This window comes from Molossus molossus, unplaced genomic scaffold (assembly GCF_014108415.1).
Source record: "Molossus molossus isolate mMolMol1 unplaced genomic scaffold, mMolMol1.p scaffold_m16_p_18, whole genome shotgun sequence".
NCBI classification, from domain to species: domain Eukaryota; kingdom Metazoa; phylum Chordata; class Mammalia; order Chiroptera; family Molossidae; genus Molossus; species Molossus molossus.
Window position 1 is genome coordinate 50199214 of NW_023425353.1, and position 16173 is coordinate 50215386.

Genomic DNA, 16173 nt, shown 5'->3' on the forward strand with positions numbered 1-16173 from the left:
TGGGACTTGGGTCCGGAAGGGAAGGGGAAGAGTTTACCATCTGAGTCTGGAGAAGGACATTGGACTTGAAGTGTCTTGATAACAATTCCAGGAGTCAGGACTCTCTTGCCCAAGCAAGGAGATGCCGCTGAAGAATTTTTAAATCAGCGGGATTTTTGTTTAGTATCTGATTCAGTGTACCACCTTCAGCCAGGTAAGTTGGTAGTATTTCCATTTTCCAGAAGGGACAACTGAGACCCAAAATAACACACTGACACATCAGAGGAGTTGATGTCATTCCCTTTATTAGAGGGCTCTCAGGGCCTCCTACTCCTACTCTCCCACCCTCCCTCCTTCCTTCCTTCTGGTTGTTGTTCTTGTCGAAAGTCAAACATAAAACTATTTACTCACCACCCTTATCTTTCTCCAAGGAACATGCACAGACTCACAGCCTCCAGAAACCAGACCCCTGCGCGAAGCCGCTGGCCTCGGGGGTGGTGGGGCTTGTGTGTGGCTGAACACAGCACTGTGCATTCGGTCCAGATTCTCTGCTCTTGACCAGCAAGCTGGATTTGTACCAGGAACTTTCTCTCTGAAAAGGCGACTCTGGGCTGGGAGAGCAGAGCGGACTCTGCGAGGCAGCGGCATTGGCCTGCCCGCCTTTGGGCATGCGTGAGCACTCTCAGCAAAACACAGCTGGCGAGGCTAATTTTAGCCTTGCCAGCCTTGAAAAGAGACCCTTTAAGGAAATATATTTTCTCGGAAACAATTTGTATTATAATGCAGCAGCTGATGGACATGTCAGAACATTACTTACTCTCGGTGGGGGAAACTCTGCCAAGTAATTATGATTTTTGTTCTTTTTTGTGTGTTATATCAGTAAAGCAGTGAGGACATCCATGATCAAAATAATCATAAAGAGAAGGACAACGGGAGAGCCAGTGTTTTTATTCATAAAGAAGTTGATACACCTGAGGGAACATCGCTTAGCTATTTCCAACTCGGATGTAACGATGAGAATGATTATTTCTGCTGGGATAAGTTGGTCACTGTGATCTGTGATGCATAGTTTGTTAACAGTGGTCCTGGTGTAGACTCAAAATTTCCTCAGCACTTAGCATCCTGCATGTCCTCCGAGAAGTAAAATGTTAGTTTCTAAACCAGGTCTTGGATTCATCTGGCTTCAGTGTGTTAACAGGTTCTGAAAGCATCCGGGACACTCTTTTTGCATTTTAACCAGCAAGGTTAGTTCCTCTTCCTTTTTTTCCCCCCCTTTCCCTTCCTTCCTTCCTCCCTTGTCCTCTCCTCCCTCCCGTGGTCTTCCCTGTTTTGTTTAGCCGTGTGGCTTACCTTTAAACTTGGCAGGAAAAGGGAAGAAGGCAGCTCTTCCGTGGAGTAGATGGAGGGAAAGATAAGAAATCACCCACCGCCCGCATCTGAGTCGCCCGGTTCAGTTCCAGCCGCAGCAGCTTCTCTGCAAAAACCGCTTTGCTATTTGAGATAGCCAGCAGAGGGAATCGGAACTTTGCTTGCAGCAGGGGTTGAAGCAGCCTTTTTTTTTTTTTTTCTTGGAGGAAATACTGCAGCCTTCTGGACTGCGTACGCTGCTCCCTGGAGAGGCTCTCTCGGTTCCACCCACCGGCTGGAAGGAGGGGAAGTGAATGAAAGGACAGGACAAGCCCCGATCACCATGTCACTCTGGGAGGGAGACAGCAGCAACTAAGCTGTGCAAGGTTTTTTTTTTTTTCCTTTTTCTTTTCCCCTTTCTTTTTCTTTCTTTTTTCCCCCCCTGTTTTCTTTTCCTCCTTTCTTTCTCTTCCTTTCTTTCTTTTTATTTGCTTTTTCTTTAAGGTGAGGAAAGAGACAAACAGGAGACAGGAAGCTGATCTGCAAGGATTCGGAGTTATGCTGGAAGGACTTTGATTTTTTTTTTTTCCCCTTTACAAACGCTGGCAAATTGACATCACTACAGACAGCCTGGTAGAGAACGAACTGCCTCATCCCAAGTGGACCCCGGCGGCTGGGAGGAGGCAGACAAGATCTGGGGAAGCTGTGTGTGTGGTTTTATTTTTCCTACCGATCCCCAGCTCCTATTTTTTTTTTTTTTTTGCTGTGTTTCTTTTTTATATTCTTGCTGTGTTGGAACTAGCGAGTGGTGGAAGACGAGGAATCTCAGAAGCCTCTTCAGTCATCGGGACTGTCAGGAATAGTGGTTTCAGAGGAAGCTCGGCCTGGGGCACTACACCCTATCATCCAGTTCCCTGCTCCAGAGATCAGCATTCCAGCTACATGGGCAAACGCCTGGATCAGCCACAAATGTACCCCCAGTACACTTACTACTATCCTCATTATCTCCAAACCAAGGTATGGCTCGAGCCACAGTCTGGCAATCCGTGCGGTATCCTTCTGCACTTGGGATGGGAAACAGATAGGCATGTGAATGATGATTTAACCACCCCCCACCCACCCCCCATCACCTAGTCCTGCTTCTTTGAAATTAGTAACATCCCAATGGAGTTAATAAGACAGTCGAGTGTATATGAAGAACGCAGTTCTGGAATTGTAGTTTTCTCTTTAAGGAGAGATCATAGTTTCACTCGAGTTCTTTTGTTGTTATTTGGCAGCGTAAGTGTTCCCGGTATCTGTAAAGTCCTTTGCAGATGGGCAGGGTTGTTGCAAAGGAGGTCCTAACAGTGATTATCAGGCACAGGAATACAATTTCAGGGGCTTTTCTGGTGAGCTGGTCTTTGTTTGTGACTCTAAGAAGGTTTTTTCCCACTGGATAGGACACACCAGGGTGGGGGTAACTCAAACTTTTAATCGCTGAGTGTAGAATAAAAGAAGGGTGTGGGAGGGATAGGACAGTTAACTCAAGTCTCTTGGAGTTTGTTTGGGGACATTTTTCTTTAATTTGCCTTACGTATTTTTGTTTCGTATGAAGGGTGATCGGGATGCTACAGACTGAATGGTGGAGCTTACCCATAGATGTTCTTGACTTTTAGTAGCTCTGTCTGCCTGTGTTGGCTGCCATCAGAAGGCCTGGGTCTTGAAACGAGATGAAATGTAACTGATGGTAATTGGATGTGAATTGGTTAAATACCTCAGGCTTTATGTGTGTGCTCAAATGGTCATTAGGGGGCCAGTGGGAAGCCCACGTAACTGAGCAGTGGGCAGTGCCAACCGTGAAGTTTATCCTGCAGTTCACACATGAAGGACTTTCAGGTGTGATATCACTGTTCCACTTTGTCAATTAAATTGGACTTGATTTTGAGGGAATATGTGGGTAGCATTTCCACCTTGCATGCACGGATTCTATTCCTTTCCAGATTATATTATTTTGTATTGCATTAGCCAGACTCCATAGTCTTCTAATAGACACATATGCCGAGAGTGCACAAGGCGTGCCTGAGTGATCTGGGCTGTCACCAGGACTTCTTGATGTGATTAGGCTTTGGTAATTCATGCTGTAGTTCTCTCTCATTTATTCTGTCTCATCAAACAATGCCTATTTGTGTACCAGACCAGGCAGCAGACTTTCAATATTATATTAAAGATCGTTGCTTTTTTCCCCCCCTTTCTTTTTCCATCGCTCTGTGATTCGCCCTGCCCCTCCAAGGTCGACTCACATTGCTTTTTGCCTTTGTGAGCATTTAGTTTGTGCTGCTGCTGCTGCTGCTTAAATAGACCAGCCCTTCTGCTCCAGTGCCTTGAGTTTTAACTCTTTGGGGATTGGGAGGGGAATGCTGCCTGCCTTCCTTGAGGAAATGGCAAAACAAGGACAAGTGGAAAAGGGGAAATTTTAGTCATTTCTCATCCCCCCAAAGAAACAAAAACAACAAACTCAAGGGTTGCATGAAAAATATCGGACATTCCATCCCTTTTACTCATTCGGCTAAATTTTTCCAAATGTTTCAAAATTCACACTCTCTTCTTGTCCTTGTTTTCTACTATGAAGTATATTCGGAAAAGAAACTTTAGATGGAAATAAATGGAATCCTTGCTTTGCTGCTTGAGATTTCTTTTAACCTACTGCTAGCAGGAAATAATGTCATGCGCATTATATTAAAGATACAGGATGCTGGATGAGCCACCCTGGTGGAAAGTGTATGCATGTGTGTGCGTGTGCGTGTGCGTGTGTGTGTGTGTTTGGGGTAAAGGGGAAAGTGGAGTGGTGAGGGAAGAGAGGAGAGCTGTTTTGGGGTCCTATGTAGTTTAGTGTTGTGTAGACAGGCAGCATCTGGATCTTGTTACTTTCAAACTAGTCAAAGCCATCAACTTCTGGAACATTTTAAAAGAAGTTAGATCCATTAGGGGACCTAAGCTGATATTGGGGTAATCAGATCAGGGTGGTAGGGGATATAAGATTAGCTACTTTGCTATCATGGTAGTTCATATTGATTATTATGTTGTAAAATTTCGGCAGTGCTGTGAATTGTCGAATATTGTTACGGCGGCTCTGAAATGACAGGCATTAATAACATCCTTGCAAGCTGAAGATGTGAAAGCCTGCCCCGTTTCGAAACTTGGTCATACGAGGAATGGGAGAAAAAGTCAATGTGCAATTATATTTTAAAAGGTGGAGATTTTCTGACAGTGTGAATACTATAGGAAAAAAGTACTCTCCTGCCCCAGAATAGCATGAAAACCACTGGATTATTTCAGTATCAGTTTTTGCCATTTCTACACATATCTTAAAATATAACCTATAACAATTTTGAGGGACCTACATGCTGCTTGTATTTATTTGTAAGTCTAGGTGGAATTCATAAAATCAACTATGTTCTAGACTTGGCTTGTAGTTATAATCCTATTTCAAAATCATAGTTATTTATAATGATGCTGATGTATGAAGGATACTTACGGTTGATAGAATTATGTGGCTGACAACAAAGATCATACTCTGGTGATATCATAACTTCAACTGTTCTCTAAATTCAGGTGTTTTTCACTAATCTACAAAAGCCATTTGTGGACATTAGTTTTGGGTGGAAAATCTTCATGGGATTATAAAGAACTGAAATGTTTATGGTATTCATTCAGTAAATGCAAAAATGCTGAACTTTCTCTTTTTTGCTTCAATATGTGTGTTAGATACAGTTGCTATTTTGTTGTGATAAAACAAAATGAAAAGGACATTTTAAAACAAATGCAAGTGTTTTCCATTTATTCAAATGTATTTAAAGTTTGTAAAAAAACTTGTGACATTTCCCTGCCTTCTCTGCTCCTCTGATTTTCCATGACATTAAAACCAATCTCTCAACTTTGTCTAAATATTTTTTAAATAGAAATAAGATATTTATGTTTTTGTCCCTTTGCATAATTTTCCAGATGCTTAAAATATTTTATTAGAAAAAGTTATTTGAAAATTAAATAAAATTAAAACCCAGTGGCTGGCTGGCTTGTAGCTATACCTTGTAGCAATATTGTTATAGTATGCTTACTTTCCCAGACCTCACACCAAAAGTTGTCATTTGTTAATTTTCTTTTTGATCATTTTTTTTTTCCTACTAAGAGGGGCAATTTTGAAAAAGAATATTGCTTTTGATTAAGGAGTAATGAAAAAATCTTGGTGAGATGCCATAACATTTAAATAAGAGACATAACTGGATTAAAAGCATGACTTTTATCAAAAGAAATTTGCTGTTGGGAATCCACCCAGAATAATCGGCAGATTTTAGAGAAAGGGGACCCCAAAAATTGTTCATTAGCTAAGTGATAACTTACACAACGATGTTTGATTGAGTTGTAACCTAATATATCCCCAGAATGTTGTCACAGCCCATTCAAAGCAATCAGACTGTTGCTATTGCATTTTGAGATCCAGAGTGACTTTCAGTCTGAATTTGAGGTATTTTTTGGATGTGTGGCGGCAGAGTGGGGGTGGGTTCTTGGAAAAACAAACTAGTTAAACTAGAAAAGCTAAAAAGTAAAACATGATCACAGCCTGGTGAATTGATACTCCGCAGATGAGACATAGATATTTCTCTCCTATTTATGTGATCTTTGGAAAACTTCAGTCATCTTCGTCCAACTTTAAAATTTGCACCAGCCCATCAGCTTGTCTTTCTTCCCCTTCCACATCTTTACCAGTTCACTATGTCTTGACCAACCCAGGGCACAGCTAGTTTCTGGTCCCATCGCTCTGATATCGGTCTACTGCATTCCCACCTGCTGCCCCAGAAGATCTTGAAGCAAAGGGTTCAGACTACGGGACCCTGATGGGGTTTCTCGGGCGGGTGGTACTCAGATTGTGCTCAGAGCCTGGTGTGAAGTTGGGGTCAGGTGTTAGGAGTAATTCATCAACTGCACACTGAATTCAGGCTCAGTTCCCTGACATCTGCAGCCTGGACCGGGGCTCTCCTCTGAACCCTGGAGCCTGGTGGATTGTGCCCAGAAAGAGCAAACACTTGGAAACAAGGGCCGAGGAGTAGCAGAGGAAGAATGGGGCTCCTGGGGGGCGAGGGCTGTTCTTCAAGATGTGAATGTACGGACCCTTCAAAAACAAAACAATCCCTTAACACACTTCTTGCACATGAAAATGTAGAAAATCTTGCCGAGGGAGGGAATGAGTTTAGAATTTCCTTAGTACTTCCTGCCCAGATTTGCACGGATAGCCAGAGTTGGTAACGTGCCAGGTTTAAAACAGCCTTGAAAACTCCTAAGTTCTGTTTCCCTTTGAAAGGCTGAAACATACAAAACTGGTTTTCTAAAAATCTTTCAGCCATTGAAATTTTAGGTACAACTCCAGATATGTCTTTCCCTTTGCGGGGTGGGGTGGCATGTAATATAATAGCATGAGACTCTGATACATCTTGTTTGTCTCATTTGAGAATGTATACAATTTTAATTGTTTTTAATAAGAGAAAAATAGAAACAAGGGGCCACCCTTCCTTTTCAGCTGTTTGTCTTCCTTCTCCCCCCCCCCCCACTTTCCCCTAAACAACTCTTTACTGTCACTGGGATTGTCCTATCTATTCTGTAATGTGGTCATTGTTTTCACAACACTAAGTTCGGTGCCTACTTTTACATGTAAAAGGGGTACTTTTACATGTAAAAAGCTCATGTTTTTTCTCCAGAATAATTCCAAACTTAAAGGAAACACCCTGTATAATGCTTTTCATTGTGTCTTTCTAACGCATTCTTCTTTCACTTTCTCTCAATTTGCAAAAAAAAGAATAACAGAATTATAACTCAAAGTGATTTCCATGAAGTAATAAAATCTATTTGAGAAGTGGAGTTTGGGGCGATTTACAGGGAAGGGGGCAAAAGAAGAGAAGGGAGAACGTGAAGTTCATTCCAGGTCCTTCTGGCTCCGGGAATTCTGGCATGCTTTATTTTTGCACTAATGTGATTTTACACAATTCTTTCTGACATTATCAGTCTTTTTTTGGCAGAGAGAGGGCTCCGTCACAATGATGCCCACGCCAAATTCTAAGAAAACCAGTCTTTTTCTTTAAATGAAACTCTTTTGAGTGTTGGACTTCTTATTCGGAGTAAATGGTTGATGTTTATCCAAAATTGGCTTCGAGTACTACATTAAAATTGTGTTTTGTAACAGTCTCATAAGCCACAGCTGTATGTGATTAAATAGTGTAATATCAAAAGCATGTGAGAATAGACATTTTTATGCTATAGCTGTTGCACAGCAAGAGTGCAGATGGACCTGAAGGGAGACCGAGAGCAGAAACAGACTCATGTGTTGTCAAGGATGTATGTTGCTCTTTTTTTTCAGTAGCCGGAAAAATGCTGAACCATTTTGGATATCATTAAAAATAGAGTTTCTTATGGTGAAAACGGAAATATAATACCGATTTTTATTTTAAATATGCAGTGCCATTTAATTAGAAAACACGGAATTACTGGATGGGTCCAAAACCAATGCAAATGGAAAGAAGATCAGAATTATTCCCATGGAGCACATATTCAAAGAGCAAAGTGAATTTCTCAATCCTGTTTTGAAATTATAAATGTTTTCCTTTTTTTTTTTGTTGTTGTTGTTGTTGGTTTGCTGTTTTCTGTGGAACTATTGTAAGAAAAACTCAGGCCACGTATATTCCGAATCAAAAAAAGTGATCATGCAACTTAGAGGAAAACAGGCCACAGTAGGATTCCTTTTGAAGATATTTGAAAATGTTATCAGTTTTGTGTGAACATTGCTCTTTAGACAGTGTTGAAAACTACACGGTTGTACAAGGACACACAACTTTTGCTTCTATTTGATTGGCAAGGATGTTAAAGAGGTCTTTATTTCTTGTGAGATGTTTTAACTACAGTTTCTTAAAATAATATTTGTCCATGAAAACTACAATCTTTAGTTTTTTAGAGATTATAAATCTATAGCGAAAGGTTAAAGTCGGTGGTGCACGGTCAGGCTAAATAGCAATCCCAGATGGTGCATAAAGAAAAATTGGATTTATTTAAAGAAAAAGGAATGGGAGCTGAGGATATCCAAAGGGAAGGCCTACATAGCACCGAGCCATGGGTATTGGGTCCATAACGGCAGCCCCTAGGTGCTGGAGTCTCGTCCTTATATGGGTCTACTGGTGGGAAGCTTTTGTCATCAGTGGGTTTTGGGGATTGGTTGGTGGGTTTGGGCAGGGGGGTTTGGTCTATAGGGATGTGGATGTGCTATCAGGTGCTTCTTTGGCAGTTTTAGTTCCTTGTATGATTTGATTCCTGGTGCCTGGCATTTCCTGTCTGACAGATCCTCCTGATCTTTGCTCTCCTGTGGCAGGAAGCTTACAACATGGCCACTAAGCATTATATTGCCTTGTGTGTCCTAACACATCCCTCCTCTTTCTGTTTGTAAATAATTCTTCTTTTGGAATTGGAGCGGAGGTCTCTTTCTTCTGTAGATGCTTCTTGCTGGTTTGTGGGTGTAGAGCTGTCCCTAAGCCATGTTAGTATGTTGGGGAATTGGGGCATAAGGGTAGGGATGAGTTCTATGGGCCATGGTCAAGGCTATGTGTTTGCCCGTAATAGTTCGTTTATGGTTTTGGAGTAAGGAAAGGAGGACATGGATGATGCATGGTCCAAAGAGGAGGAGAATTGTTCAGGTTATTGGACCCAGAATACGTAGAAGCCATGTCATATTAGGTAACCGGGGAGAGAGGGATTGCCCAATATCTTGGTTTTGTTGATTATATTTGTGTAACCATTCTCCCTGTTCATAGACTTTCTTTATGTTAGTTTCAACGAGACCAGAATTGTTAATATAGGTACAGTAAGTTCAGTTAATGACTACAAAGACACCTCCCTGTTCTACTAGGAGATAATCAAAGGCTAAACAGTTGTCAAGGACTATGTGGCTAGGGAATCTAGGGACCAAGAGAGTCTGGTTAAGGTATCTAGAGTGTGCCTGGATATTTCTGCTATTGCTTTGGCAAGTTCTGTTAGAGTGTGTTCATGGTAGGGGAATCCTCCCCATGGAGCTACGGCTGAGATCGTCCTGATGACCCCTGCCAGGACTAGGCTAAAGGCTCCCTTTGTCCTGGTGTGGGTTTGTGTTTTGGTTGGCTTGTGTTGATAATAGTAGTGACCACTGATGCAATGACTCCTAGGGTACAATCACCTCAGTTGCGGTTCGTCCCTGGCCCTGGTCGGGGTCGTGCAGGAGGCAACCAGTCAATGTGACACTCTCATTGTGATATTTCTCTCTCCCTCCTACTCACGCTATCTGAAGATAAACTGAAAAATATCCTCAGGTGAAGATTAAAAAAAAAGTTGTTGGGTGTTCTGCATAGCCAAATGAGTCCTGGAGGTGCTAGTATAAGAGGGAATAGAGGGATTTTATTTGTTAAGAAAATGGTAATTGGGTTGAGAGAGAGTTCTGGAATGGACCTAGCTTGGAGGTATCATGTTGTTTTTGTGCCGGAGGTTTTAAAAATTGAGGTAATGTAGCCTGTAAAGGTTTTCCTAACTGCTAGCTGCTGCATTGAGTGTTGTTTGTGTCTGGGTTGTACGTACAGTCATAGCAGCAGTGGGTTGGATTTGGAGTGCGATTGTCATAGATTGGCTGACAGGTGATGTTGGTCCAATTAATGGTTTGGAAAAGCTCATCGGGGCTGAGATCAAGCAGTGAGCTGCCCTTACTTTGTACCAAGCTGAGTAGCTTGAAAGGATCGATGCTGACGGCATGGGGATTGTTACAGCAAGGTGTGCACCCTATCGTGTTATTGCAAAGAAGGGAGTTACTGGTGTAGTTGACAGTGTCTAGGGTGATGGGTGTCAGGCAGCAACATAAGGGGGGAGGGTCTCCCACCTCTCTTGGAGGGAAAGGAAAGGTCTTGTGAGAGTGTGGGAAGAGGGCCTAGCTTTAATTAGGGAGTCATTAGATACAGGGTGAGCTTGGATAACAGTATTGTATTTAGAGGGGATTTCTGGGTTAGGATGACATATCCAGCATCCAGTTTGGTTTTCCCCTGCTGCTCTGGTTCTGGATGTGCTCACTGGGGAATTGTTATCCCATTCTCCTGCTGTGCAAAGAACTGACAGGAGGGTAGATGCTAAAAGAAAGGAGAGAGAAAGGAGGGAGCTTTTCATCTTAGAGGAGGAGGTCTCTAGAAGGTCTCTAGGTAGGACTGAATTTCCTGGTATGTGTAATCCTGGAAATCTCCTTGAAGAAATTGGTCCCAAGCTAGGGTGCAAATGAGAGAGAGAGCTTGTTCTTCGGTTAAGTTTTTGATTGAATCTGGAGGGTAGTTTTGAAGGACCTGTAACAGATTCATATAATTCTCCTGCCCTGGCTTCCATAAGACTGCAGAAGATTAGTTCGAAGGTAGTTCAGGGTCCCAGGAGGGGCAGAAATGGGATCCCTGGGAATTATTTTAGGATTATGGCGACACTCATAGAAAGATAGAATAAGAACTACAAGGAAGATGAAGAGAATGATTACCCAGAGATACCAGAACATATAAAGTACCCTCAGGGTCCTGAAATGTTTTAGAATAAGTGGCGAACTCCTCTTGTGGAGTTTTATTTCATGGTTTTGTCGAGCTCCCTTGTCAAATCCAAGAGATTTTGATCTTTGCTTCTCCTGTTGTGCCTGAGTATTCTGTGGGGTCAGTTTTCTTGGTTCTGGAGAGGGTGTCCTTGGGGTTGGTGATTCAGTTAGCTTCAGAGGGAGGAGGTGAATTCAGGAAGAGAGACCTGCTAATTTGGCAGTGGGGGGGGGGGGGCGTAATTAGTAGGACTTGAAAGGGTCTCTCCCATGGTGGTTGTAGGGTTTGGTTTGTCCTGGTAAGTCTTTTAAAAGTACGCATTGTCCAGGCTAGAGTTTGAGAGGCGTGCCAGAGGTTTTGATCGGGGCGGGCAAGTATTGGTCTGCATATTCTCAGAACAGTGTCCGAGCGAGTGCAAGAGATGGTAGATAATCACCTAACGGTGGGGGTTCTGTGAGAATTCCTGTGTTAAAAGGATGGGGTGCCCATATGTAAGTTCAAAGAGGCTGAGAAAAAGGGGAGCTCTAGGGGTAGCCCTCACTCTATATAAGACAGGGGGAAGAAGACCCGGCCATCCTACGTTCTGTGGACAGCTTGGTGAATTGTCTATTTAGGGCTTTTTCTGTTTTCCTCAAAGGTTGGGGGTGGTAAGCTAAGTGGAGTCGGTATGTGATGCCCAAGGTGGAGTAAACCTGTTGAGTGACTTGGGAGGTAAAAGCTGGTCCATTGTCACTCTGGAGAGATGTTGGCAGTCCGAACTTTGGGATTATTCCTTTTATAAGGATTTCGGTGACTTCCGAGGCTGTTTCTGACTTGGGGGATGGGGGGGGGGGGGAGGAATGCTTCTACCCATTCTGAAAAGGCATCTATTAGTGTGAAGAGGTATCTATATTTTTGGTGTTGGGGCACATGAAGTCTTGCCAATCTTGCCCAGGAACGTGTCCCCTCAGCTGGTATGTGGAAAGGGAGGGGGTCCTGGGTCACCCTGAGGACTCACTGTCTACAGACGGGACAGTTTGCTGTGCTGTTAGTGACTTTATCTCCTACTCTATCCCAGGGTACGGGAGGGAGGAGGAGAGTAGCTAAGGGTCGCGCCCCTGAATGAAGTGAGTTACGAAGTCGAGTGAAAATCTCTCGATCTTTGAGAAGAACAAGCCATCCTCAGGATGAGGGTGACATGTTTGATTGGCATGCTGACTGGTTGAAGTCCTTTCTCCCCAGATAGGCATGTGAATGTAGCACGGGAAGGCACACTTAGAATCCGTGTGGGTGTTCATTCCCTCGCCTTGTCCTCAGGTAAGGGCCCAGGTTAGCGCTCTTCATCCTGCCTTTGGGGCCGAAGCGCCCGGAGGAAGGAAAGCCTTCAGGGACCTGGGTGGGGTGCTTATGGCCAACCCCACTTTTCTTTCTCCCTGGTGAATGGAACTGCCCCGGTCTCTATACCACGTGTCGTCTGGGTCACCTAAGGGCGTCCGCTCGCTCGGTGGGGTCTCACGAAGGCACGCCGTCTGGATTCCTGCGCGTGACTGTGTCGTGACGTTGGAGTGGGTAGCGGTGTGGCAGCTTCAGCAGATTTGATTTCTGTACATTTCTGTGGAGGCCCCCTAACAGGATACATTGGTACTGCAGCAGTCTAGCCGTGGTGAGAAACTGAAGGGCACTGTTGTTTAGCAGGCCAGCTGCCCAGTGGGAGGAAAAGACCTCTGTCTTCGGTCCATAGGTCGGTTTATCCGCTCCCTGCACCAGGACAGCAGTAGCCACTAGGGCCCTTAAGCAGGCCGGCCACCCTCTGGCCGCTGTGTCGCGAGGGCTTCGAGAAACAGGCTACTGCCCGGAGCTCTGGTCCATGTTTCTGCCCCAGCAACCCAAGGCTTCTCCCTAGTCTTCGGTGTAAAGGAGAAAATCTTTGCGTGAATTAGGGAGGACGAGGGCTGGGGCTGGCGTGAGGGCCTGTTTTCAAGGCTTGAAGGATGTTTGGGGACAGAATGCCAGAGCAGAGGCTCCTGCCCTCGGCCCTTCAGGGCTTCCATAGAGGTTTGGCTATTAGTCCGCAGTTAGGGACCCAGATCCCAAGTAGCCAGCAAGGCCTAGGACAGCGCAGGCGACCCGCCTGCCCCGAGGAGCGGCCGCGCCCGGGACCCCCGCGTGCTGGGCAGAGCGGAGCGGAGCGGGTCGGGAGTTCACGGGAACCTAAGCATGCGGCAGACTGTTGATTAGGCTGGGGTTTGGAAGGGGACACTCCGTAATCCTGTTCCTTATTTTCCGCTAAGAAATGTAAAAGGGGAATAGCGTTGGGAAGGGGAGCGGAGAAGTCGGGGCACGTGGGAGAAGGTTGCCGCCGTAGTGTACGATGCTGATGGGGAGGTGGAGAGGTCGCAGATCCGAAGCTAGGTGGGGCTGCCCCTGGGTCCCCGAGGGAGGACTCTCCCAGGGAGTTGCTGTGAAAATCGTGTCTGGATGAGGCCATGTGAAAGTGAAACTGTCGCAGGACTCGGGTGACAGTGGGTGGGTGAAAAAGCACCGTTTAAGTCTAGGTCTCCGAGGCAGGGCCTGGGGACGCCTGGGCGTATGGGGATGACCGCTCGGGGTCTTCAAGGAGGCGGCAGGTCCGTCTCCCTTTCCGGCAGGTAGGATGGGCTGTTAGATGGGAAACTGGTAGGAACAAGAAATCTTGTCCCTGGGAATCTAGTGAGGCGTCGTTTTAGGCCCCGACGAGCCTGGGTTTAATGGGGTATTGTGGTTTGGATGGGAAGAAAGTGGGGTTCTTTAATCTGATGGAAATGGGGACCAGGTGGGATGCCTTCCCTGGCATATCAGTGTCCATACCTGGGGGGCAACCTGTGAGGCAACTGGGGACACAGTGAAGTGAGGATTAGAAGTCGAGGGGCCGGAGGCCTGTGGAAGAGGTTCGATGATCCACTGGGAATAAGATAGGCGGGCGCCTGGCTTTTGAACAAGGTCTGTCCCTAGGAGGGGGCAGGGCAGTGGGAAGAACAACGAAGGAAGGGGTGGCTGAAAAGTTGACCTCCCAGAGAGCACAAGCGCATGGGTGGGTGAAGGCTGGGAGAGAATGCCGTCAACCTCTACAACCCCCTACAACCGAGGCCGAGGGTGGAAGAGGGGTCCTGCAAACTCAGGAGCGGAGAGTAAGTGGCCCCATGTCTGTTAAGTTAGTTTCCTTACCTGCTATAGAGAGAATTACCCTGGGCTCGCGTATGGGTGAAATGCTTGGGAGAGTCAGGTGAGGACGAGAGTGGGATTTTCATCTTTTCCCTGAGAAATTTCTCCAAGTGTTTTGAAATCGACTTGTTTTTGAGTAGTCTGTGTCACGCCCTCTGGGAGGCAGAATACCACATGCTCTCTTTTTTCTGGTTGGGACACTCCTGTGGGGAGTCTGGTATTCCCAACTGGGGTCCCGTGTAGGGATGGCCATTTCCCCGGGGTGGGGGCGGCTTGGTCATCCTGCCTGTTCGTGGTGTCAGCTACTCCTCTGGCTTCTGAGTATATTCTCTCCTCCGTGTCTGGGGTGACACAGGTGGAGAAGATCACATGAATGTCTCTCCAAGTTAAGTCACAGGAAAGGGTGAGATATTCCAGTTCTTCGGCGGATTTGGATGGGTTGGCAGGGAAGGATCCTAACTGGTCTCTATTTGGGAGAGATCTGCCATGGAAGAGGAAGTGTGCACTCTGACCATGCCGCAGGCACCCGCAAGCACCCGAGGGGAAGTGACCAGCTCTGGTAATGTTTGAGCTTTTCTGAGTTGGTCCTTTGACAGGGATACCCTGACCTAGTGTGAGCAGGCGAATCCCGGGGTAAAGGGTTTTGTGCTAGTGGGGGAAGGACATATAGGTAAGGGGGCCGAGGGTGGGTTTGGGTTCTAAGGGGGTGGTTCATGAGGTGAAAGAGATAAGGACAGATAGTCACTGGGGTCAAAATGTTTTTTGTGGTTTGAGGGGCTGGAGGTGGAGGCATAAAGGATGCGGTGGGAGGAGCCGAGTGCAGGGTCACGGCGCAGCTCCGAGAAGAAGGCCTGACCACAGGGAATCTTGGGTCACTTGCTGGGCGGCAGCAGTGTAAATCCAGTTGGAGAACGGTGTTGTAATCCAGGGTGCCATTCGGAGGCCAGATCTCCCGATGGTCTAATTTATATTGTGGCCATGCTGCATTGCCATAGAAAATGAGGCCTTCAGGTCTACCTCTGTCGTGTAAATGGAGGGTCTTACGGTTCTTTAAAAGGTAGGCCAGGGGAGAGACCTTGGGAGGGGTAGACGTTGAATTGCCTGTGGTGGTACTAGGGACAAAGCAATTCCAGAAGGGACAGTTGCCTATTGAGAGGGAGAAGCCAAGGGCCCCTGTCCCAACCTGCTTGCTGCCTCTCTCCTTGTGATGAAACCTATTGTAGGAGGCATCCCACACCGGAAAAAGGTTCAGGTTGGATTGAGTCAGTCCCCCAGAGGCTAGGGAAGAAATAGGAGCATCTCACAACTTAGTCCTTCTTAGTCCCTAGGATGAGTGAGACTGGTCAGACCCAGCACTGGGATTTGCCAGTGAAACCCTAATGTGTCTCAGCCAGTCAACAAGTGAGCTCTCTCCCCCCAAGATGCCAGAATTGGCAATGCCAAGACTCACAGTTCTCGAAATGAAATCCTGCAGGTTGTTCTGTGCCAGGATTTGGGTGAATGTTTGCTTTTCCATAGTGTACCTCAGTTTCTCGGACATCTGCTTGAAACTGGCCGACTGCCTCATGCAATCTTGCTCATTCTGAACTCGTTTACCCTGTCACAGGAGTCTCCTGGTGGCAGCTGCCCTAGTGTCTTTTAAGTGGCTGACCTGTGCCCAAAAGTGCTGGCCCCGTGGGGAGCTGAGAGTCCCAGTCCCCAGTGCCCTCTTCCCAAGAATGAAGTGACTCACTGTTAGTAGGAATCAGAGGTCTGACGATCTGGTACCCCTGCCACCACTTGGGAGTCCGAGAGGACTTGGTTGGTGCCGGACCCCAAGACTAAGAGTCTCTAGGGGCTTGGGGAAAGAAAGGGGAGCAAGATCGAGGGGAGGAGAAGAAGGCAAAGCTTCCCTTCTGGGTGTCCCTGTATGGGCCACCAAATGAAAGGTTAAAGTTGGTGGTGCCTGGGCAGGCTAAATATCAATCCCAGATTTTGAATAAAGAAAAATTGGATTTATTTTAAAACAAGGGGATGGGGGCTGGGAAAATCCAAAGGGAAGGACTACACAGCACCTAGCCAAGGAGTAATGGGT

The 16173-nt window shown here is 45.9% G+C and overlaps 1 protein-coding gene across 5 annotated transcripts in view; it reads left to right on the plus strand.

Annotated features, from left to right (window-relative positions):
* Window positions 1-1669: 1669 nt before the first annotated feature.
* RBMS3 (RNA binding motif single stranded interacting protein 3) overlaps window positions 1670-16173 on the plus strand; it is a 658929-nt gene continuing 644425 nt past the window's right edge. For 2 of the 5 annotated variants that reach the window (XM_036266544.1, XM_036266545.1), the window contains exon 1: window positions 1670-2343. In XM_036266544.1, the coding sequence (XP_036122437.1) occupies window positions 2269-2343 (75 nt within the window). In that variant the 5' untranslated portion in view covers window positions 1670-2268. The remainder of the gene's footprint in view (window positions 2344-16173) is intronic. The other 3 variants (XM_036266540.1, XM_036266541.1, XM_036266543.1) reach the window with 2 other exon arrangements.